At 26.4% G+C, this 26845-nt stretch overlaps 1 protein-coding gene across 1 annotated transcript; it reads right to left on the reverse strand.

Moving 5' to 3' along the window:
* Positions 1-7980: 7980 nt before the first annotated feature.
* LOC133790542 (auxin efflux carrier component 5-like) lies at positions 7981-11532 on the reverse strand. Its single transcript, XM_062228203.1, has 5 exons — positions 10770-11532; positions 10126-10211; positions 9896-10053; positions 8684-8760; positions 7981-8200 (listed from the first exon to the last, which is right to left on the reverse strand). The coding sequence occupies exons 1-5, from the start codon at positions 11477-11479 to the stop codon at positions 8128-8130; spliced, it is 1104 nt and encodes a 367-aa protein (XP_062084187.1). The 5' UTR covers positions 11480-11532; the 3' UTR covers positions 7981-8127.
* Positions 11533-26845: the final 15313 nt, after the last annotated feature.

The raw sequence follows: 26845 nt of genomic DNA on the forward strand, positions 1-26845 counted from the left end.
ATTTATGTGAAATTAGTGCACAAAAACCTGGGGTCAGCTGAAACTAGCAAATAAGCTAAAAAAAACGTTTTTTTGCTCACTTTTGCATAATATTTTGTCCAAGGGAATTAATTTGAGTATTTTTTACGTAGTCAATTTTGGCTTGCTTTTTTTTTCTTTGGCTATGCATGAGAACGCTTGCATAAATGTACAATAAATGGTAGATATTAATTATAATAATTATGGAAAATTAATGTAAAGTGTGGAATAATAATGAGATCCCATGTGAATATTGATTTAAATGTCATTATGTTAAATATATTCCGCTGGTCAAATCGTGTCTCATATTAATATTAAAGGGAAAATTACACCCTTCACGGTAAAGTGTAAAAAAATTCGAAATATACGGTTGTTTTCTTTTATACGGTATTTTATTTAAAAAATACAGAAACTTTTAAAAAAAGTTTTATACGGTATAAAATTTTTAGATCTCATTTTTCCCAAATTAAAAACTCTAACTCTCTCTCTATCTTTATTTCTCAGCTCCTCTCTTCTCCATTTTCTCCCAAAAATGACTGAAAATTTTCATCTCCCGCTACTAACAATTTGTTGTTTTGGTGTTTGAATCATTTGTTTTTAAGTATTTGAGTTTTCTAAATTTGGCTACGAAGGAACTCCATTGTTGCTTCTTCAAGTGCTGCTAAGAAAATAAAAAGGGAAGCTTCTCCTTTCTCATAAAAAAAGTCTGATTTTTTTTTTAATTTGTTGATTTTTTTAATTTCTCATAAAGAAAGTTTACTAATTTATCTGTATGCCATCTTCTTCTTCTTTATTTATTTCTCTTGGAACAATACAATACAATTCTTTAGATGATGAATTCTTTTGTGTGAAACTTTTCTGGGTGTTTGATTTTTTGGACAAGAAAGCTCTTATCTCTACTTGCGAGCTTGTTTTCATTTGGGATTTTTTGAGTGTGAAAAGGGATTATCTTAATTAGCAGCTATTTTATATATTGTCTAACTTTTATGAATAAAAGACACGTTTATTCACTAAAAAAAGATGACAAGGAATGATAACTGGGTTCAAAATTGTTTTTTTTTTAATTATGAATTACAACCTTGGCTGGAAAAAGTTTGTCTATAAAAGCATGTTACAAACCTATGTATTATACTGTCTGTAAAAGCATGTTACATGTTTGTAACATGTAAATTCATAGTTGTCGTTATCTGTAAAAGCTTGTTACAGGTTAGTAACATGTAAATTCATCGTTGTCTGTAAAAGCTTGTTACAGGTTTGTAACACGTAAGTTCTCTATCATGTCTTTTTTTTTTGTTTAAGTTGCAAGATAATGGTTTTGTTCTATACATACCAGGTTATATTTGTTTAGATGTTGTTAACTTATGTTATGTTTTTGTAAAGATAACAAATGGCAATTCTTTTCCTTTAAAATTCAGTTGAAATCCTTGGAAAACACTCCTAGCATATGTCGTAAATGAAAATTTTGTAGATTAATAAATGTTTACAATAAATTTGAGACATTCTAAGAAACATCTTTATAATATTGTAACAGTTTTTTTTTATAAAAGGTTTTCATGGTTTTTAAATGTTTCTATGGTAAAATTTGTATATGATTCTGTGGAGATATGTGTTAAAATATATGTTTTTACTAGATTTGTCTTAGTGATTTTCGAAAGTTATAAACTATGTTCCAAGAACAAAATAGAAGAACAAGGAAACTTACCACAAAATAGATGTCGTGTAGTTGTTTTTGTAGACCCATTGATTCAGAAATTTTGTAGTAGATTGCAGAAGAAAATTTCTGATTTTACCCAGTCTTCTTGGTTTTGTAAGCTCAAATCTTTGAAAATTTTTGAAAATATATTGAATACAACATGTGGTTGGGTTATAATGGTTGGGTTGGGTCTTCTGTACATGTGGTATTGAGTTTTGGGCTTGTGGGCTTAGTTTTTACCGTAATATTGTAGGAAATAGGGAATACCGTATTTTTCAAATTTTTTTGGTGAGGTTCCGTATATATAAAAATTTCCCAATATTAAATAGGTTATATCTCTTCTATATAATAAGTATGGAGATAACGGAAATTCTTTGTTTTAACGGTTTTTTACTTTTTTAATATTAACTTTAACAGAATATTCTTATATTTAACGATAGTTTGTAAACACTTAAACTTAAATAAAACAAAATAAATAATTAAAAAAATTAAAATATGATATTTTTGAGATATTCTACAATGATAATTATTTAAAAATAATAAAATCATACTTTTTTATAACTTAAATAAAATTTAATTAAATTTAAACTCACTTATTAGAATAATATGGTATTAAACATATAATATAATCTATTGTGAATTAGCAACAAATTTTTATTTAAAAAAAATTAGCAAAAAACTTAAATTTAAAATACACGTATAATATTTAATAAACTAGAACAAGCATAAACTTAAATAAATTATTTAATTAAAATATGATATTTATTTTAAAATTTATATGACACTAATATAAATTTAATAAATTCTATAAATAAAATTAAGCAAACGGGCATATTGCACGTTGTTTGTATCTGGTAATATATATATATATATATATCTCTTCTATATAATAAGTGTATAGATAACGGATATTTTTTGTTTTAACGGTTTATTTTTATTTTTTTAAGGTTAATTTTAACAGAATATTCTTATATTTAACGGTAGTTTCTAAACACTTAAACTTAAATAAAATAAAATAAATGATTAAAAAAATTAAAATAAGATATTTTTGAGATATTTTACAGTGATAATTATTTAAAAATAATTAATAATTAAAAAAATTAAAAATAAGATATTTTACAATGATAATTATTTTAAAATAATAAATAATTAAACAAATTAAAATATGATATTTTTGAGATATTTTACAATAATAATTATTTAAAAATAATAAAATCATATGTTTTATAACTTAAATAAACATTTAATTAAACTTAAACTTACTTATTAGATTAATATCATATTAAATATATAATATAATCTATTGTGAATTACCAACAAATTATTTAAAAAAAAAAAAAACTAGCATGAAACTTAAATTTAAAATTTACGTATAATATTTAATATTACATTAAACATATAATATATAATCTCTGGTTGTCACTCCCAAATTCATAAACTAGAACAAACATAAACTTAAACAAAAATAAATAAATTATTTAATTAAAATAAAATTTTTATTTCAAAATTTATATGACATTAATATAAATTTAATAAAAATAATTAATAGATTCTGTAAATAAAACTAAGCAAACGTGTGTATTACACGTTGTTTGTATCTAGTATATATATATATATTTAGAATTATTTTCTTGTTTTTCTTTCTCTTTTTTTCTTGGTCATTACTTGGAAACCGGTAATTAAAATACTTAAAGTTAATTAATTATAAAAGCAAGTGATGCTAATTTATGTTCATCATTTTAATGGACCCAACAGTCCAGCACCTTTTCTCTTTTTCCATCCCACCACTATAAACTACTGCTTGAGAAAGTGGTATAACATTTGTCTTTGTATGCTTAAGGACTTCTCATAATAAACTATTGTTTTTCTCTATACATAATATAATATATCATATAAATGTCATCTCATTAATTAATTGGATGTAAAAAAAATAATAAAAAAATAGCTATATACTAGGAGCTTCTGATTGCTTGCGGAATTATATCAAAGTAGACCTAAAAGTGGAAACCACTACATTTTGTCCATAACCATACAACTTAATATTACAAGTATTTAACATGTAGTGCAAGAAGAAATAATGATTTTTTTTTATATGGGAATTTTTTTAAAGGACTTCACCTTAAGTTCTATCGGTGGGGCTCTCAATGTTGTCGACCCGTGAACAGTTTTCGGCGTGATTTTTTTTATGACCCTGTATATTGTAACTATCTAGAGCATTCTGCAAATTTTCAGAAAATTCGGAATAGTTTACAGTACTGAAAACCAAGTTCAAACATGTTGTTGCACGCATAACTAATTTTTTTTATACGCGTGGAAAGCAACATGTTTAATCTAATTTTCGGTACTGTAAACTATTCGAAATTTCTTACAAATTTGCAGGATGCTCTAAAAATAGCTACAATATACACGGTCATAAAAAAAATCGCGCTGAAAACTGTTTACGGGTCGAGAACACTGAAAGCCCCACCAGTAGGGCTTAAACTGAAGCTCCTATAGGAGAATTCCCCTGTATTATATAAAATATTAGCAGTGAAGCATGGGCTGCCACTATAATAAAAAAATGTATAAATAAATTACATGATAAAAAATAAATCTTATCTGAATAGTTATACACATTTTTTATTAATAGTGATAACTATTTTTTTATCTACAAAAAAAATATTTAAAGTTAAAATTAAATACAACATCACAAAATTACATGTAAAACTAAAAATTACTTTTAATAATTAAGTTAAAAAAATTCCACATATACTATCAAATTGCATGATTTTATTTTTATCATTTTAAAGTTATAAGCTTTATATCAATAAATACAAACTAAATTTTGTATATATATTGTTTACTTAATGATTTTATCAACCTATATATATGCAAATAAAAAAAAATCATAGCATAAAATTTTATAAAAAATTTATGTTTTTTGTCAAATTATAATTTGGTTGACTTGTGTGTAGCTTAATTAAAAATAAATTGTTTGATGTTGTCTTTGTATATTTATATTTAGTAGTCCATAATAATCTAAAATTTAGTAATTCTTTATTTTATAATTTGCATATAAAATTATATACAATGTACATTTTAATTTACATGAAATAATAATTCATTTTTTTTAAAAAATATTTTCCATTAAAATGATCACATCTAGAAGCCGTCCACGGCCAAAACCAAACAACACAACATTCACACTAAAATACATACCCATATAATCCACGCATCAATTACTAAGCCCCGCTCTTAACAATATAATAATACCATGCTCTCTGTACTAGCATGCAGATAAGGCATATATATGTCAACTAAGTAGTTAAACACATATCTGCATCAATGATACCAAATCCTGAGTCGAGCTTATATTTAGCGGCGAGTGTGCATGCCCAGCTAATCTTCAGGAACCCAACTGTTCTGATACCAAGTTGTAACGCCCTACTAATCAGAGACCGTTACACTGTGTATTTGAAATAGTATTTAACTCGCTAAACGAGTCATTTAGGCTTAGAAAGTGTAATTAAACTAACTCAAAAGTTAGGTATTAAAATTTTTATCTAAAAGAGTAATACTTTTCATTAAAAGAGTTTAATAAAAATCAGGTCTAGGATATTATTTTAATCAATTTTATAAAACACATAGTCTGAATTGTCATTTAACAAAATATATATAGGGACAGATCGTGTATTCGGAAAAAATATAAAAGTCAAAATAGTATTTTCCCTTATAAATATTAAAACACAAAAAAAAATATTAAAAAAAGTCTCATATCAAATTTGTGGAATATATTCTCCACTTTTTCCTCATTAAAATTTTCGTTGCTAAAATTCAAAATCCAAATAAAGCCTTAAAGTTTTATCTTTAGTGTGGAATGAATGGTTTACGAGACCGATTCTTATATTTTTTTTTTAGCCCTTTCTAAATTATTCTATATAGATCTCTAATTTATAAATTTACTATCAAAATTATTTAACTTTTAATAATTAATATATTTTTATTATTTGGGCCTTAAAGCTGGGCTAAAATGCTTTAGCTCAATGATAGCTTTGCTAATAAATTTTTTTTTTGATAAAATTACATTTTATATGAGATTTTTAATAGAACAAAAATATGACTTTTTTTTTTTCAAAAGAAGTTAAGCTATGATTTTTTTTAAGAATATTCACTTTTATGAGTTTATTTTACCATATTTTAGTATAAAAGTTAGTTTAGGTCATAGTTTTACTCTTAATCAAGTTTTATTAATTTGGAAGGATATGTTTGTAATTTGATTATTATTTTTTAGTTTATTTGATTTTTTATATAACTATTTTTATATTAATTTTTTCTATCCTTTTTTTGGTAATATGAATTGTGTTTATCATTTTGTTATTTATTATAAAAAAAAAAATTCTTTTTTATTGTACGTTTTTTTTCAAAGTCTGAGTAAGGTAACCAGTTACTTTATTGATTTTTCACAGTTATATAAAAAAAATCCTAGAGCTATTAAATAACATGTATTAGGAAGGGTAACCAATTACCCTGAGAAGAGTAACCTTCTGCCATAAGAGGGGTAATCAGTTACATACGAGGGGTGACAAGTTACTTATATTAAATATGAAAATAAACTTTAAATTTGAAGAAAACAAAATACATGATCTGATCTTATAACCTAGAAATATACATACATATCAGAACGTGAAGGTAACAGGTTACCTCAAAAACCCATAAATATACACCCATACCAGAACGTGAAGGTAACCGGTTACCATAAAGTACCCATAAATATACACATATCAGAATGTCAAGGTAACCAGTTACCTATTTCAGATCTGAAGATAGAAAAAAAAAACCCAAAAAAAATACACACTCTCCAGAATTTGAATGTAACAAGTTACCATAAAGAACCCATAAATATAAACACATATCAGAATGTGAAGGTAAACAGTTACATATTGCAGAAGATGGAAAGAAAAAAAACAGATCCAAAGAAAACAAACGAGGTTTGATCTGTAACTCAAGAAGAAGAAAGTATATCTATAATAATATGAGTAATTGTTTACCTAATCTAAAAAAAATTTACAAGTTAGTTCCAAATCTAAAAAAAAAAAGTTAGACCTAGAAAAAAAAACTTGAACTGAAAATTGAAAAGAAGAGTAAGAATAGTTGATCGGAGATGGTCAATATCGCAACAAAACATGACTGGAATTTATTTGATTTATGGAGAAGAGGATCGCGAATTTTCTTGCCAGAGGGGAGGTCGCGGCTGAGTTGTGGTTCATTAGATCTTGATATGGCGCTAAAGCTGGAATGGATTTGTGCCAGAGCTAGAGGAGATTTGCGTTGGCCAGAGGTGGAGGGGATTTGCTAGCTGGGTTTTGAGATAAGAGGGTTTGTGCGTGGGTTTGAGAGAGAATAGTGGAATGCTAATTTATAATAGTATCCATGTTTGGCTGATGTGTTTTGGTTTTAAATTTAGCTCTCATATTTAGTTAGTTTTCTCATACCTTATTTTTTTCTTTAATAAATTTTCTCATACAAATTAGGAAAAGTAGAATCCTCATATTTTTGCAAAGTGATGGCATAAAAATCATATTTTTGAAAAAAATTCTATTTTTTTTATTTAGAAAATTTGTATTATTAAATATAGATTTTCTCTAGTAAGTGGTGGTATATGTTAACTTTTTTCTCTTAGGCTTATGGAAATCTGTTACCCACACTTTTTTCTTATAATTAGTAAATTTAATTTATATGAAGGGATTTTTTTTTCTTAAATACACTTTTTTTTATTGTTTCTATTTTCTTTTTTTTTTAAAAATACGACATCAAATTTTCAAAAATATAATTTTTAAAATTTCATATTTACAAAAAATATAATCTCACAAAGAATAATTAATTCAATTAGAAAATAACTCACTGCATCAATCTAAAATAAACTAAAAATATAATAAAAAAACACACATACATAAGAATAACTAAATATCAACCCAAAATAAACTTTAAAAAAACAACATAAAGAAAGAAAGAAAAAAAATTAAAAATATAAAAAATTTACCTGCAATTATAAAATTGAAAAAAAAAAAAAAAAAAAAAAACTCTGCTAGACTATAAAAATATAATTTTGTAGCGAAATCAAGAATTTTGTGTAAAAATCCCTTATCTGAAAGATTGAAACTATATCTATTAGAATTTTGTTATGGTTATATTTAAATATAACTCTCTCTGCCTGTATTTTTTTTAAAAAAATAATCAGAATAAGACTGTTGACTGATTTTGGGATAATTAATGATATTGATCAAGCATGATTAAGCATCTATCCCTTTAGAGATTAATTAATATTATTAAGATGGGTATTGATAATTTTACATAGATAACAACATGGGCTTTGGCCAATTATAAAATCAATACGTTACAAATTCAGCCCAAACACAAATGTTAAAAAAAAAGGTCAATTAATGTATTAAATCTAAAAGAACATAATAAGTGATTAGCACCGGAAGTGACACCATGGTACCAAAGATAACCCTGCCATTAAAACAGAAGTGAACAATATCAATATAAAGTGAATTAATTATTATATAGAACATAATTTAAAGTACATTTTTCTCTTAATTTTTTCATTATCTGTTTGAAATTTATGTTTTGATAAATTATTTTTTAGACCATATACTTTATAAAATAGTTTAAATGGACACCTAATTCTGATTTTGGTAAAAAAAAATTAAAGTAAAATCATAAATAATTAACCAAACTAATAATTCAGAATAAAAATACAACTATTTTGCATAATAATTGTGTTGTCATATACAATTTTATCTTTATCAAAATTAAGTTTACGAGTTTATTTAAATCAATTTAAAAAATATAAATTTAAAAAAATAATTTGTCAAAACATAAAATTTAAATAAGTAATTAGATAAAATAAGCCTAAAAAAATATAGGATACATATTATGTTATAGTGAGACAATGAATAATATTTTATATATTAAAGATAAAGATATTCTTACGCTGTGCTAAGCACATCGGCATGCAATCCGTACTCTTTGGCATATATAAAAGATGTAATCGATTGCGGTAGAGCTGACTGCATCACAATATAATATATATATATTTATATTTATATATCAAAGTCAAATTTAGGATATTAATTAATAAATAATAATTAAGTGGCATAATAATGAAAGTCAAGTGTGTTCAACTAATATACAGTGAAAGTCAAGTTTTTATTGAGACACCAAAAAAATTAGTTGTTCAACAAAAATGTTCCAACTATACCTAATTATATAATCCCTAAAAAAAACATTTAAATTTGATAGTCGAATATTAATGAATAATGATTGATGTATAATAACATTACTATATTTTCTTAGCCTTTTGTGTTTGTTATCCACACTTATAAATATTTTATATTTTTACTTTCTACTTAGTAATAAATTAATGTTATAAAGCATTTTAAGTGTGCAATATCATATAATAAAATATTACATTTTATATGTGATTAAATTTAAAAATGAATCTCACTTAATATAATAATTTAATAAATAATATTAGATACTTTAAAATAAATATAAAACGAGATTATGTATCAGACACCTTAAAATATTTCGTAGCAACACTTGTAATAATATGTTAATATATAATTATTTGAAAAATGCACCTTACAAATTATCAATTAAAAACAAATCCAACCCGAAAATACAATCTTTTTCATATAAATAAATAATATACAAACTTATGTTATGACAAGATTTTCAAAAATAATATATCAACAATAATTTAATACATTATAGACACTAAAATAAAACTATTCATAATAACACAAGTTTTTTTTCTTACTAAATGTTGTTTTTTTATTAAAAAAATTGTAAATAAAGAATACAATTAGAACTTGTCACTAATATAACTTTAATCACAAAATATAATCTATTAATAATTGTAACAACTAACAAGTAAGAATTTCTGTAGTGAGAGTCGATGTTATCCCCACAACTAATAATTTTTTTAATATAAAAAGTTAGATTTAATTAATTATATTTATCAAAATTTATAATATATTGATACAAAAAATTTATTATAATATATTGATAATTTTTTTTTCTATTTTAAACAATATATATATATAATCGATTTCTTTTTAAAAGTTTAACTAAATCCATGCATGGTGCAATTATTATTATTATTAATGAAATTATAAAGGATAATTTAGTTAATAAGTAGACCTGAATAATAGCTACGCGGAGAACATCGCCATGTAAACCGACAGCAATAGATCCGATAGCCATGGCTGCTGGTCCTGCGATAAACCTTAACACCATTCCGATCACAGTTAGCCGCGTCCCACACCCAATTATTTTTTCTTGAGATGCCATGAAGATCCCTGCACGGACCATAATTCATTAAAATATATATATATATAAACAATGCATATATTTATAACTATATTACATACCCATGCTAAACATAGCAGTGCCTGTCCCAGCTTTCGACATGATCAAAATTGAACCTTCGAAGATGCCTGGCATCTCAATATGCCACCTACACGTACGTTGAAACAACACATATATATATATATATATATTTCTATTCAGTATAAGTTTTTATCAAAAAGAAAAAAATATCACAGTTTTAATAAAATTATATATTGTTTATTACAAATATTTATTTATTTATTATTACATTTTTTAGGCTTTTTTTTGTGGCCAATTTTATAGTCTTTAGTGTTTGTTCTGTATATATTTAATGGCAAGTAGAAAGACTTTATTTCATTTTTGTAATAAAACACTAAAAAAAATTGACTGTAAAAAAATATTTAAAAAATACATAAAAGTCCATTGATTTTTTTAAAAAAACCTCTTAAAGCAAATTGTTTTATGAATGTTGTTAGAGTATATTTTTCTAAAATAATATAAAGAGTATCGCTATTTGTCATGTGTCTAATACAACAAGAGTTGTCACTTTTTAACTGATTAGCAATAATTTTATAATAATTATTAAATTAAATTGTGTGTGAGACTTAATATTTGATTTCACTAATAACAATATGTTATCTCTTTATAGAACGTGCTTCTTAACAATTCTCTAAATTAAAATTACCTGTTGGAGATGAGAGCCCAAAAGAGGCCAATATAAACAGCATAGGAATTAGGATTCAAAGCCATTTTCAACCACACACCCTTCATCAACGACCAATACGACTGTTGATCACTACCAACCTCCTCCTCCTCATCTTTATTATCTCCTTCCAAATCCTTCCCAGACTGTTGATTGTTATTATTATAATCACCAACGACAACTTCTTTGTCGTCGTTTGATGATGACGACACACCCAACCCCGTACGACGAAACTCCAACACCAACAAAAGAATAGTCAGCCAAATGATGGCCTGGACGACCGAAGACTGAACGACAAGATCGACAGCCATACGACCATACATGGCTTTCATCAGAGGCACTCCAACGACAAGAGAATTGGTCAAACTGCACAAAGCGAAGCTCGTTATGGACCAACCATAACTCCCTTTACTACTGCACTTTGCCCAAAACCCTAACAGCGCCACAGTAATCGCCTTCGATATGGCGTCTGCGCCTATGAAACGATAGTTCCACTCGAAAGGGTCGACGTGGGCTGTGAACTCGAATGTGAAGAGAGGAAGAGTGAAGAAACAAACCAACTTGTTTATGGCACCGCACTGCTCAGGACTGAAAATCTTCCACCATTTCACTGACCCATAACCTAATACTAAGGCCACGTATAGTGGAACCATGGCTTCCACCACCTTGTATATATCTTGCCACCCTATCATTTTTTTTTCAATTTGTTCTTTGATTGGTTTGTTGTTCTAGATAGTGTGGTGTATGAAGTTGGGTGTGAATTTATACTTATATGTAAGGCATAATAATAATTTTGTTCCATTCTGTTCGTATAATTTATATAATTGTAAAGTGGTTTATCTTTTTCTTCTGAATTTTTTGTTATTATTGAAGAGATTTGAGTAGGTGGGTGTATACGATTCTATTATGCTGGATTCTCGAAAAGGATAACAACACAAGTGTGTGTGAGTTTTTATTTTATTTTTTGTGAGTAGGATAGTGCATGGAAGAGTAAGGTTACTTTCACCAGGTTTCGTCATCTTATAAAATGTGGTGCAATAATAACTAACCATCAGCATGGTCTGTTATAGAGAATAACGAATGAGGTCCAACCATATGTCTTAGCAAAATAATAGATTTCTGATTAATTTTTATGCACTAATTATAGCAATAATATTGATTTAATTTCCAACTTATTATTGGATCATTAATGATCACACGTAAGTTGGGTGTTTAAATAATATGTATACACATGCAAACATATGAAACAATTATCATACAACTGATCCCTTATATATGTAAGTTTTATAGATCATTAATTTTAATCTCTGACTAATTAATTAATACATATCTCACTTCATGTGCATTGGATATATATATAGGTGTAATTTAATATATTGATCATAATATTTTACCAAATTAATTAGTTTAAAATAAAACAATTAAGGGTTACAGTATGTATATATATAATAGTACAGAATAAATGCCAATTTCATATAATTCGGTAATATATATATCACGTCGGTCGAATAATGCAAAAATCTTTCTTATATATATATTTTAAAAAAGCAAAATAATAATTCAATCCCCATACGTTAATAATGAAAAATTATATGCTATATGTATAACTTTTATATATAATAAAAAAAATTCCATAAAAAAACTTCTATAAATTTTAATGAAATGAAAGTACTTAATTTCTTTCCTCAATTATTATACCTATATTCGTTTTCTCTGGTTGGAATGGGAAATATATGCTTCTTGTTGCAAGAACTGATCTCTCCGATGTACGTTGATCTGCTAGCTGGCTGAGTTTGATGGGTTATTTCTTCTTTAAATAGTTGCATGATTTTAGATTTTAGTGACTAGCTACCTCTACCGCCACAAATATAAAATTATTATATACATTGGAAAATTCTAGAGCTGGGTGCCCGTTTAGCTCCTATAGGCATTTCTGTTTTCCGCACGTAAAAAAATTATAATTTAATTTTTTTTTATATAAAGGTGTATATTGTAGTTATAACAGATATTTTACTAGTTTTCAAAAAATTCTAAATATTTTATAATATCGAAAACTAAAGTTCAAACTTCAAAATGGTAACTTGCACGTATATAAAAAAAAAAAATACACGTACAATTGTTTATTTGAACCTTAATTTAAGCATTATAAATTATTCGGAATTTTACGAAAACTAATGAAATATCTGTTATAATTACAATATATACCATCAAATAAAAAAAATTGATTATAATTTTTTTACGTAGAGAAGAGAGATGCTCGCACCGTAGGGGCTAAATCATCACCTTGCTATAGAGTTCCTATATATTTATATATATATATACATTCAGAGCCATAGACAGAGTTCATATATAGAGAATATAATATTTAATCTTATAAGAGTACCAAAAGGTTCCATTTTAAAAACAACGCATGCCATGACATCTTCTGCTAGCACTTGATAAATTAAATGTCACTAAAAGTTGGGGTGTGACAAAACAATATAATATTTTTGAGTGAATGCAAAAAAACTGGGGTCAGCAGAAAACCAGCAAATGTGTTCAAATAACTTTTTCACTTTATGCAGAACAAAAAATTATTATATATATGCTTTGTTTGATGAAGATGTCTAGCTACTTGCCTAGATTTTTTCAAGAGTGGTGCAATTTGATTTCGTGAGTAGTCAATTTTGGCTTACATTATATATGTTTTTCTTTTTCTTTTTGGAACGCATAAATGCACGATCACAATGGCATATCTCTCTCTCTCATCTTTAGCTATTAATATATGTGGAGAATTGTTTTTTCTTGTTTTTCTTTCTTTGGTTTATATACTTTACGAAACCAATCGAACAATACATACACATGTAATTATACTAAGTATAAAAATAATTTATAATGTTTTCATCATCATATTTTATAATGGCCCCAACCCAACAGTTCAATTTGTTTTTTCCCAACCCACCAGCACTTATTATCTGCTTGAGAAACTAGTGTAATAAAAAATTTCTTTGTCCATGTTAACTTTAAGGACTTCTCATATTAAACTATTTGTTTCTTAATAAGACATAAAGTCATTATATATACACTTGTGTCACAAGAGTATAATTACATGTATTAAAAAAAACCTAAGTACTGCCTCTAATTAATTAGTATGCTTATGCAATGTTAAGCATTATACATATATCAAAGTATTTGACCCAAAAGACAAAAACCACAACCTTTTTGTCCATGGTTTTAGTGAAGTACACAAGTATTAATTTGACTTGTCCAAGTGCAAACATTATTATAATTTTATTATTCATTTTATGGAAATTACAGAAAGAAATCTATTTAGTGTTTTTATTCCTTTAATTTAACCAAGCATTTGCATCTTATAAGTTGATCGTGATTAGATAAGTACTTTCTTTTTGGTCACTAAGATAAACTAAAACTAATAACATTTAATTACGACCAAAAAAATAGCATTTAGGTTAAAAATGAAAATTTTCCCTACAGGGATGGATCCTCGCGGGGACCAGCCCCTAATGGGACATGAATTTTTTGCCTAAACGAGTAATAATGGGGTGGGAACGGATGTCATTTTCTATCCCAAATGTTAAACAGGACAAGAATGGCGGGATAGCACTCCCCGCTCCAACGAGGCCCCATTAATTTTTTATTTATTTTACATGTTTCTTTATGTGATTTTGTAGCATATTAGTAAATTTTTAAAGATTTTTAATTTTAGAGATTATACATTTTTGGACCATGTGTTTTGTCTAATTACCTATTAATTTGGACCCTGTGTTTTGACAAATGACTATTCCGACCTTGTGTTTTGTAAAATAGTTCAAATAGAACTCTAAACTCGACTTTGGTCAAAGTTTTCTGAATTAAAATTACAAATAATTCATCAAACTAACAATCAAAACAAAAATAAGATTATTCTGCCGTGGTTATATTCAATTTTGTCTTCATCAAAATTGGCTTTAGGTTTCCATTTGAACCATTTTACAAAACACAGGATCTAAAAATAAATTAGTCGAAACACAAGGTCTAACTAGGTAATGGGACAAAATACATGGTCCAAAAAAGTATAAATCCTTAATTTTATTTTGGACAATATTTAATACTTTAAGCTACCAATGTAATGTAATGTAATATATATTAATTTTAAATAATCTACTTTTTTTATTTTACTTTTAAATAAATGGGTACCTATAGGTTCCTTACCCTAACAGGAATACCCTATCCCGTCCCTGACTGATAATATGTAAGAATGGCGTAAGACGTGATTGGGATAAAATGGTTAATGAGGATTAATCGCTGTTATATGGAAATGATACGTAAGAAACAAATTGTATTCACCCCACAAGTAAATGCAAAAACGTAGTTTTTTTTTTTTAACTTCATGCTGATTTTTCATATAATTTCCAAAAAAACTTAATTAACAGAGTAATATATTTTTTCTCACAAAAGATCATAGTTTGCTTTTTTCAATTGAGACTCCTCTGATGCACATTCGTCAAATAAATTGTAGGAGCTATACACCTTTCTATTTTTTTTTTCTTTTGATCCCTTTCTAGGTAAATCTCTCATAATATATTTTTTTTAAAATAGTAACATGCAAAATGCATATCTTTCGTGAAAAATATTTTTAATCACATACTTTTTAATAATGATAACATATTTATTAAAATATCTTGTTTATAAAAAAGAATTACACTTTACTCATAACACAAATCATGTTAAACTAAAAGTAAAAAAAAAATATTGAAGCGAACTATCATAAATTTAATCTTTTAAAAGTTAGTCATCCAACTATTTTTTTTTCTTTTCTTAAAACAACTAAGTAATTGAAGGCCATCACCGGTAGATGGGATGGTAGGGCCTTGAACTTTGTAATCCATGATCAGAATTCTCAAAACGTCAATAAATATCACTACAAAAAAGGAGACTTTTGCGCCGGCAAAAACCATGGAGTTTTTGCCGACGCAATTTTGCGCCGGCAAAGAATCGCGTCGTATCTCCGTCGCTAATTTCACTTTTTCCGACGCAAATATAATGCGCCGGCAATGGCCTTTTCTGGCGACGAAAAATTACGCCGGTAAAAATATGGATGCGCCGGTAAAAAAATCTGTCACGATATTGTGGAAAACACTTTTAGCGGCGCAATAATGCGCCGGCAATAGTTTAATTTTTTAGTGGCGCATTTTTGCGCCAGTAAAAGTGTATATGTGAAGGTAAGATTGAAACTTTTTGCCGACGTAATTTTGCGCCGGTAAAAGTATTTTTAAAATAATAATTTTTATTAAATTATTAATATTATTTTCAATATATTAATATTAATTAATAATTTTCAATTTTAATATATTAATAATTATTTAATTTTTTAGTAATATTATTTAATTAGAAATAAAATTAAAATTAAAATTTTATAAATAAATAAATAAAAAATTACAACTATTAATATTTATTGTCTCCATCAAACATGAAAATATAAAAGTAATTTAGTAAAATAAATGTCTCATAAATTAAATTTTAAATAAATAGAAAAAAAGTTCTACAAATGAGTACTGGCCGCCTCATCATTCCCGCCCCTGTCAGCATCATCGTCCTCGTCCGAATCCTGGTCTGGTAAGTCAACAGTAAAACCAGGAGCCAATTGACCAACCTGCTTCAACAAAGCACTGAGCAGGAGATCTTGACGCCGTTGACGACTCTCAAGTTTAGTCGTATGCTTCTTTAGGTTCTGATTTTCTAGCATAATGTCCTGATTTTGCTGCAAAATAATTAAGAAAATATTAATAATTGTCTTAAAATGAGGGAAATGATAGTCAAAGTATTTCATGACTGTTTGTCTCCCTAATTATCACTAACTGATAATAATATCCTATCTCTAGCAAAAATAATTATTTATAGAGATATTTCCAGCTAAATTACTCAAACTTACAACTTACTAACACTTAAATGACACGTGACACCACATGATTGGTACACATTATTATTATTATTATTTTAAATAATTTTTCATAAAAAAAATCATTTTATATTTTTTATTTTTTTTAAAAAATCCAATTTATTGTTTTCCAATTTAAAGGTAACAAAAAATAATGTTTTTTTCATGTTTTACAAAAAAAAAAAAATCAAATTTGCTGCTTTTAATCAATTATTTAGGATTAAGTAAAAAAAATATTTAATCTTAAATTATTGCTTAGATTTTAACCAAAATTACTTAATCTTTAATTGAAAACAAGTAGACAAAATGATAAATAGGAAGATTTTAATAATAATAATAAATTAAAAAATTTGAGGATATTAACAATATAAAATTAAATTTAAAAAAAAAATGTATTTTTCATACTTAATCTTAAGTTGAAAAAAATTTTGAATTTTTTTTTAAAAAATGTAAATTTTATTTTTTTGTTAAATTAAAAAATATTTTAAGAATAATAACAAATTTTATCAATCATGTACTGCCACGTGTCCGTTGACTAGTCTACTTTAACATTTACTTATTTATTACTTTTAATTTAAAATTAATTTAATTATACATTAATCTCCATTTTGTAATTTTTTATTAAATTCTTTAATTTGTATTGGATTATTTACTTAATCAATAATAATTTTATTATATTTATATTTTATTAAATCATTTATATTTTTAACTTTTTCAATTACAAAACATCTAATATTAATGTTAAAATTAATTATTAATTATTATGATTGGTAATTTTATTTTATTTAAATTATAGTTAAAAATTATTTTTTTGATGAATTTTTAATTATACTTAAATTTTTATTTAATTAATTATTAAACTTTTATTAATTTTACTAACTCCAACAAAAATTGGGCAGCATAACGACTATATTTCAAACTATCTCAAAAATTGAAAAACCTACAAATTAAACACATATATAACCAGAATAGTCTCAGAGCAATATACAGAACATTCTCATAACATGCACAACATAAACCAAGATTAATAACATATATCAAATCTTTTTATATCAGTAACATCAAAACAATTTGTAATATCCAACATTTTCATTATACATTTTTTTTTATTATAAATCAGAGTTTTAATACATAAAATGTACAAGTTTACAAATTTAAGAAATAGTGTTTAAAATATCATTTTATGTTTTTAATGAGATTAAAGAGAGAGAAACTTGAGTAGTCAAGTATTGGACCCGAATGTCATATAATTTTAATTGGGGATTTTATAAAATTAAGAAAGTTTTGCTAAAGGGCTTATTTGAAAAGAATTTTAATATTTTGGGTCCAAGTGTAATTTTTAAAAATAAATTATAAAAAAAAAAAGAAAAGGCTTCAGCCTTTCTTTTTACCCGAACCCCTCTCTCTCTCTCCTCAGAAAACCCCCCTCTCTCTCTCTCTCTCTCTCTCTCCTCTGCGTATTACTGTTGCCGACGATGCAGGAGTACTTTCCGGCCACCACTTTTAGCCACGCGCCGGACCGTTGGATTCAGAGGCCTCTGAACTATCGACCCACGCGGGAATCTAGAGCTCACTCGCCGATTAAACGCCTCAACCACTCGATTTAAGTTCGGCCACCCCGCGACTTCAAAGTTGCGATTCGGCCACCTCGGGCATCCGTTTGCCGATCCGTCACCACCATCGTGCTCCTCGTGTTGTGGGCTTCAAAACCCAATAACTTGTTCCTACATCTATCATAGTTGGATGGTGGGCCCACCACAAGCCACTGCGATCCACCGTAGACCGACGGTCGAAACTTAGTGTTCGAGGTTCCGAAGTACGTTTTGAGTCTCAGAAAATCATCGTTTGACTTGTTGTGGAACCCGATCATTTTGGTATAATTTCTTTAACCTATATATTGTGATTTATTGTGATTTAATTGTGATTGATTAGAGTAATTGTTATTATGTGTATTTATAGTATATAATTATATATTATTGATATATGGAATATTTTCTGTAATTTACTGGCTGTCTGGGATTATATATATTTTTTATACAGGTTTTGATTTTGGAATTGTCCACTTTATAGCCGTTGTGCTGTCCAATTTTCTAGAAAATATTAGATATTAAATAAAGTATAAAAATACATATTTAATTGATTTTATATTAATATGGAAATTATTATGATTAAGTAATTTTAATTATTATTGTTATTATTTTGTTAACTAAATCAAGAATACAGATTCATATATATATATGAAAAGTATGATTTATAGTAAACCTATTATCTAACCATTATTATTGTATATTAATATTTTATTAATATTTGAATATTAAAATAATATCAAATATTAGTTTCTTACAGTTATTGATATTTGTAAGACCAGTGAATTTTGGAGAAAGTATATTTATTATATCACTGGAATTGATATTATGACTAATTAATAATAATATAAATATTTATATTTATATTATTATCATTATATTGATTATTACAACTTTATGTTAAAAATATGATTTCTTTTATAAAATGACTATTTGAATATATACATTCATATACGTATTGCTATTGAAGTATTTTGTTATTAATATCGAAATAAGTTTAATTATAGACGATAAATATTATTTTTGTTGGGATTATTATTATTATTATCATAAGAGTACATTATCTTATGAGCAAGGTTTAAAGCATTGTTTTATATGAAGAGTTATTTGCATTACATTGATAATAATTATTATTATCATTTATATAGTTTCTGGTATTGTTAATATACACTATCAATAGTGTATATTTACGATTTTGATAGAATTTAATAAATGATGTGCCTTGAATAGGATTTGTATGGATTTGATTGATTGACTCTTGCTGAGCAATTTTAAAATAAGCTAAGGACCTAAGGTAAGTAAATCTCACCTTTTGTGCTTAAGTGTAAGATGCATGACTATATTGATTGTGTACATCTGATGAGTTAAGTATGGTATGATGATGATGCATATGATAAGTATGTGAAGAATGGTTATATGAATATCATGATAGTGTTGTGTGATATGAAATTGATGAATTTCGTGATATGCGAAAGATGTCTTACTTGGTTAAGATTGATGTGAATTATGTGCAAGTATATGTTCTTATGTTGATGAATATGTGGATTACTGTTATGTTCATGATTTTGTTATATGTTATGATATATGAAGCGTTTAAGTTTTTAGGCTGGAAACCTTAGACCTGAGTCATAGCTCTACGTTAAGGTATAACAACGCCACCAACCCAAAGCTTCATGTATTATGACTAAAGATGTTTTGAGTTATATGAGATGTGATACAATGCCTTGATTGAATACCATCAACACGAATCATGAACATGAACATTGGCATTTCAGCATCAGCATGTATGCATGGCATGTACAGTTATGTGATACATTATTATGTGATATAAGACCATGCATATGAATATGAGAAAAGTTATGAAATGCCTTGAAAAGTCTTATGTGAAGTTAAACATTTTAATGACACAAGGCTTAAGCAAAGTGATAATAAGATGTTTAAAAAGGGTGCCACTGTTTTGATGAAGCAATCAAGTACGTTCAGTAAAGAAGACGGAAGTCTATAAGACTTATAGTGGCTGCCCACTAGTGTGGGCTAGGTCAGAGTTGACCATTCAGATATGTTTGCCATGTTTCCGTCTTTCTCCTCCATATGTGTAATAAGTATGGCAGCTATGGCAACGATGAAATGAGTGTTATGATGAGTGTTATGATGAGCCTAGCTGAGATGATGGCTAGCCGGAGGAGAACCCATGGGATTCTATATGATATGTGTAACAAGCCCTGCAGGCATTGGCTGAATCAAACAGTGTGCACAAGTGATATTGGGCCCATAAAAATGTGAAACTAAAAGAAAGAGCATAAAAGTAAAGTTTGAAAGTGCTTGAGCAATAAATGAAATGCATAAGTATATAAGTCAGCATATTAGTATATGTGCACTACAAACTCACGACATTCATGTGTATGTGTATGCATGAGATTTGCTTACTGAGCGTTAGCTCATTATGTTATTTCCCAACATTTTTCCAAGTGTGGCTATAGCTGTTGAGCAACTTGTGGAGCACGGACTCAGTAGCAATGCAATAATGGTTTAGAGTTTTCATATGGCTGCCTTAAATTTAAAGTATTTATACGTGTAATAATTTCTACTAATAAGTTTATATAAAAGTTTTAAATTTTTCTGTATTTCTTCATATCATTTTATTTAATCCTTCGAGTCAAGTGCCTAACATACTCGTAAACTCTAGAATTACGAGTATGTGGCGAACGTACCCTACCTTAGGGACGTTACACAATTTATTTAGTAAATATTTATAAACAAATAATATTTAATATAAAAAATATAATATATATTTTTTTAATATACATAATCTAATCTAATCTATTTTTTAATATCCATATTAAGCATTAAAATTAAAAAAATATACATTCTCAAATCAAATTTTTTTTAATAAATACTAAAATTATATTTTCTTTTTCATTATTAATATCATTTTTTTAAAACTACACATTTATTTATTTTTTAAACAGAAAAATATAATTATAATAACAAATATCACACACATACATTTATATTAATCAATTTTCTAAAAAAATTTAACATTAAATAAACATATATACACACCCATTTACAGAAATACATAAACATATATCCATATACAAACATATATACAGATATATAAAAAAAAAAAAAAAAGACATTCGGATATAACTAATATATATAAATATATACATATATATATAAACTAATATATATAAATATATACATATATATATTCGGATATAACTAATATATATAAATATATACATATATATAAACTAATATATATATAATCAAATATAAATATATATATAAACCGAAATATATATAAACATATATAAATATATATATAAACTAACCTTTGCACTTGTTTCACCGAGAGAGTTACAACACACCTGTTCATAGGGAGAGAATAACAAAAAAAAAATACAATTACAAAACATAATATTGAGAAAAAAATCCAAAAATGTTAAAAAAAATTCTCATTTTACTAACCTTGAGAGATGCTTCAATATATAACTTGAGCCACGGCGTGGGATTATGGGACACCGGTGGTCGGAGACTATCACAGAGGAGAGAGAGAGCTTTGCTTTAACAAACACAGAACTGAAATGGGGAAGAAGGAGGTTGCGGCTGTGATATATCGTTACGACTTTTGCCGGCGCATTTCGTTGCACCGGCAAAAGTGTTCACTAAACCCTACAGCAAAACGGCATCGTTTTAGTTATTACGACTTTTGCCGGCGCATTTTTTGACTTTTGCCGGTGCAACGAAACGCGCCGGCAAAAGTATACCCACCTACCTTTTTTGAAACGTGTGTAAATTTAAAAAACACGTTGACTTTTGCCGGCGCGTTAGGTGAAAGGCGCGCGGCAAAAGTTTGTGGGTTTTTTCAAAATCCGATGGTACTTTTGCCGGCGCAAATCGTAGTTGCGCCGGCAAAAGTTATGCAATTTTTAAAACCCACTACCTTTGCCGGCGCAACCCCTAAATGCGCCGGCAAAAGTCACCTGTCCCGGCGCAATTTTGCGCCGGCAAAGGTGTTAATTTTTGCCGGCGCAATTCACCATTTGCGCCGGTGAAAGTCGTTTTTGCCGGCGCAATTGCGAATTGCGCCGGCAAAGAGCTCCTTTTTTGTAGTGTATATATAGGAAAATTTTATAATAGGTATGCATTTTGTTCCCACTTGGAGGGGTGTTTTTATTTTAATGCATGAAAAAATTATAACCCAAATTTTTTTATATGACGGTATATATTTTAGTTATAGTAGGCATCTCACAAATTTTTAGGAAATTTTAAATAATTTATAGTGTCGAAAAAGACTTCAAAATAATTTATTTCACACGCATATAAAACAAGCTTAAAAACAACATGTTTTCGTATTTTCAGTATATGGATAGATTACAATTCAAATTTTTTTTTATATGTCGACGGTGTACAATGTAGTTATTTAGAATCCTCACAAATTTTTTAGAAATTCTATATAATTTACAGTACTAAAAATAAGAAATAATTTGTTTTGAAGATTGTTTTATACACGCGCACAAGTTATTATAAAGCTTGTTTTCGATGTCGTAAATTATTTTTTAAAAATTGGTGGAAGGTCTTAAATAACTATATAATATACATTATATAAAAAAAATTGAATTATAATTTTTCCACATGCCCAAAACAGAAATACCCGATCGGTGGGAGCAAAAGGTATGCCTCACTGTAATCGTCTCCTATATATATATATATGTTTGAGCTTTGTTATTAGTTTTCCTTATAGTAGGTTTTGTTGTTGTATATATTTCTTAGTGATTTTTTTTGGTACTGTTTCTCTTTTTTCCATTGTGGGCTTCATAATGTGTTAATTATTGTATTTAAACTTGAATGATGATTATTACAATATTACTCGTATTAATCTCAAACAAAAAAAAATTAACTGAGAGATTCCTGAAAGTTGAATTTTTCAATGGCCAAATAGTCACCAATTAAAGAATTCAAAAACTAATAGTACAAGTGCAACAAATAATAAAATCATAGTTGACACTATTATAAAAATTACATGAGGATGTCGCTACTAAAACTACGATTAAAATACGATGTTTAAGTGGGTGACATGCATCAGAGACAAAATATAGTGATTGTCTATGGTGATAACTAAGTACTTAAAGAATCTAAGTACCTAATAAGCCCAGCCCAAAAATAAGTTCTCAAATTTTAACTTCCCTAGATTCTTCATTTGGTAGTGACATTCAAGATAATAATAGATAATTTTCTATTTAAGCATAATGGGTAGATGACGTAAGTTTTGAGAATTCATTAGGAAGTTTTGATAAGACGAGTAAATTATATATGATTACAACATGTATCAAATGAAAGTACGTTTATGCATGCAGCTAAGGCATCTTATCATGCTAATAAACTTGAACATTGTTCTTATATGACCCGATCAATTCAATCTATATTTATTTTATTGCTTTAATTTTTAACAATATGAAAAGAAAAAACAAAGTATATTATTTGCAAGTCAACACTAAAAATAAATGTAATATTTTAGTGACAACTTTTTAGTTACAACATATAGTTTGTATGACTAAATATCACTTTTAGTAACAATAAAAAATTACTTGTAACTAAAAAGTTATACTTAATTATAAGTTGTCATTAATGAAGTTTTAGTCACAACCTACATTTAAGGACAACAAATTGTAGTAATGACATAGGTAAGATGGTTTTTCTTTAATTATAAATTTTTTGTTTTTAATCACAAAATTTATTGTGACTAAAACTAAGATTTTTTTGTAGTAAGGTGATATTAAATTTTTTAAATTTATGAATAATAATACTTATGAATTACACAAAAATACTATTATAGTCATTAATTTTATTACATAAATTTAAATTTAAAATGATTTATTACTCTTGAAAATGATAGCTAAAGTTATTAAGTATAATTCCTATATAAATTGAGTAAGTTTTTTTTTTTCTATATGATATCAAATTAAAAAATTTACCCAACATATTTTTGAAAAGTTATAAAATTTTGCATTTAAAAGAAAGAAATTGAGTAATTAATGGTTCGTATGGAACATATTATGTTGATTGGAATGATTAAGACATGGAATATTCTTTGTCTAGTGTAATTTCTACTCTATAATTTGCGCATGCGGTTTATTTTAATCTTTTCAATTAAATAAATAAAAAAAATTAAAAAAAAGGAGCACTGTGTAATGTGCATTAATGCAAATATGCCATCTTAGACAAATAGCACAAATTCCACAACTGTGGTTCCAAATAAGACACGTGTCATCTATTATTGAGATGTGAAATACCTTAATTGGAACACAACTCTAGAATTATTAAAAATATACTACTCATAATTTCAATAATCCACTTTTTATTTTATTAAGAGATAAATAAAATAGGGTGTCTTACAGCATAACAATGACCCTTATATAATATTTTTCAACAACCTTTTTTTTCTTTTTTAAAGATTTTTACTGCATTATCTTGTCAACCCTAAATTATTTAGAATTTTTTAAATTTATCACTTGATTAAAAAAAAAACAAATTGAATAACTAAATCTACAAGTAATGATAGGCTCACGCAAAGATTATATGCAATAATACATCTAAATAGGTTGAATAGTGAGAAAAGAATGGCAAGTTTTTGAGAAGTACCATTTATAAATAATGGATTTTACACGTTAATGATAACATTCTTTTTTAAGAAAAAAATATATGATATAGAAAGAAAGAGTTAAGGTGGTGGATTTGACAGTTTCTCTTTTTTCATTCACTTCCTACATTTATATTATTATTTTATTTATTAAAAAGACATATTTTTAACAATTTTTGTAAAAAAATAAATTATATTTTAAATCTTATTGTGTTTCATAAAAATATAATATATGTTCAATATATCTTCTATATATTAAGTTTGTAGATAACATAAATTTTTGATTTTAATGGTAGATTGTAAACATGATTTAAACTTAAATAAAATTAAATAAATAAATAATTAAGCAAATTAAAATAGGATATTTTTGAGAATTTTACAATAATGATTATTTAAAAATAATAAAATCATATATTTTATAACATAATAAAATTTAATTAAACTTAAACTTAATATTATATTAAACATATAATATATAATCTTTTGTTGTCACTGTCAAATTAAAAAAATTAGAATAATCATAAACAAAAATAAATTAATTAATTAAAATATGATATTTTTAAGATATTTTATGATAATTTAAATAATTAAATCATATTTATTTAAAAATAATAAAGGCATACATATTATTTGTTATCTTATAAATTTGTGTGATAGTTTATTTTTTATCAAGTGATTGGAGGTATATTTCTTCCTCAAATTAATTAACCAAAGGATATTGTGAGATATATTAGAAACTAAAAATAATTAATGCATGTATACTACTGTCTACATAATTACTTTTTCTATTCTTATTTTATTTCTATTATTAATTTCTTTTTAAATATTATTATATTTTATATATATGTCATGTAATCATATAAATATATATCTATGTTAATATTGTGTTTATATATTATATATGTAGAAATTATCGATATAAATATTTATATATACTATAGAACTATAATTCATTCTATTATATATATATATTAAAATTATAGACAATGTTTACAACTTTAAAACTAAACAAACATGTGTTGCACGTTGCTTCTACGTAATATATTAGATATATGTTTGGTATATATTTTCTATCACATCTAAATTATATATTTTTTTAAAATAAATACTTTCTACTATGGTACAAATTTTTTTTAAAAAAAAAAGCTTAAAATTAATTATTTTGTAAAAATTTCTTTTTATATACATAATTTTTTTCTCCATTTTATATTCTTAATATTTTAGAGGGCTTTAGCCCCACTAGTCCGAACTCCGAAGTGCCTATACAATAAAATTAGCATTCCCATGTTACATGTTCCGTCTATATTATATGGGGCACATTACTATTATTCATGGGATTTAGATTTAGGGATTATATTGGTCAATTTTAGTTCAAGGACCAAATTTAAGTTAGAAAAGTAGTCCTTAAAGGACTTCTATACTAATAAAAACACCTTGTATGAGAATTATTCTTAGATACTCTAACTTGCTTTTACAAAAGAATAGAAGGAAACCCTTTGGCCATTGAAATCCAAACACAAATATATGGAAGACAAAATGTATAAGTGGGTCGAGTTGCAGTGACAAATTGCTGAGGATGGAAACGAATTATGACCAAGGAATTAAGCATCTAATTTCTTGAAAATGTGCTATCTATCAGAATGAATATTGGTTTGATGCTCTGAGCTTTTTGAGTTGGAGGATTCAAATATACCAATTACCACCCACTACTATTACAACAAGCCATGTAGTTCTTGACTTTCAAACTAGGATCTGGACCATATACTTACACATATAAATATATATATGCCTTCTGGAATTTTGTCCTTGTTTTGAATGAGTACAAATTTGCTCAGAAAGAACCTTATATGCTCCCCATTTAATACCAATAAATATATGGGCCTTGCTGTATATGCTTAAGCTCCAAGCT

Source organism: Humulus lupulus, chromosome 7, assembly GCF_963169125.1.
Source record: "Humulus lupulus chromosome 7, drHumLupu1.1, whole genome shotgun sequence".
NCBI lineage: Eukaryota > Viridiplantae > Streptophyta > Magnoliopsida > Rosales > Cannabaceae > Humulus > Humulus lupulus.

Coding starts and splice junctions, on each gene's coding strand:
- LOC133790542 (XM_062228203.1), bottom strand. CDS start 11,479: ATGATAGGGTGGCAAGATATATACAAGGTGGTGGAAGCCATGGTTCCA. Junction 8,761..9,895: donor TCCGCGTAGCTATTATTCAG/GTCTACTTATTA, acceptor ATTGTGATGCAG/TCAGCTCTACCGCAATCGAT. Junction 8,201..8,683: donor GCCGATGTGCTTAGCACAGC/GTAAGAATATCT, acceptor TTTTAATGGCAG/GGTTATCTTTGGTACCATGG.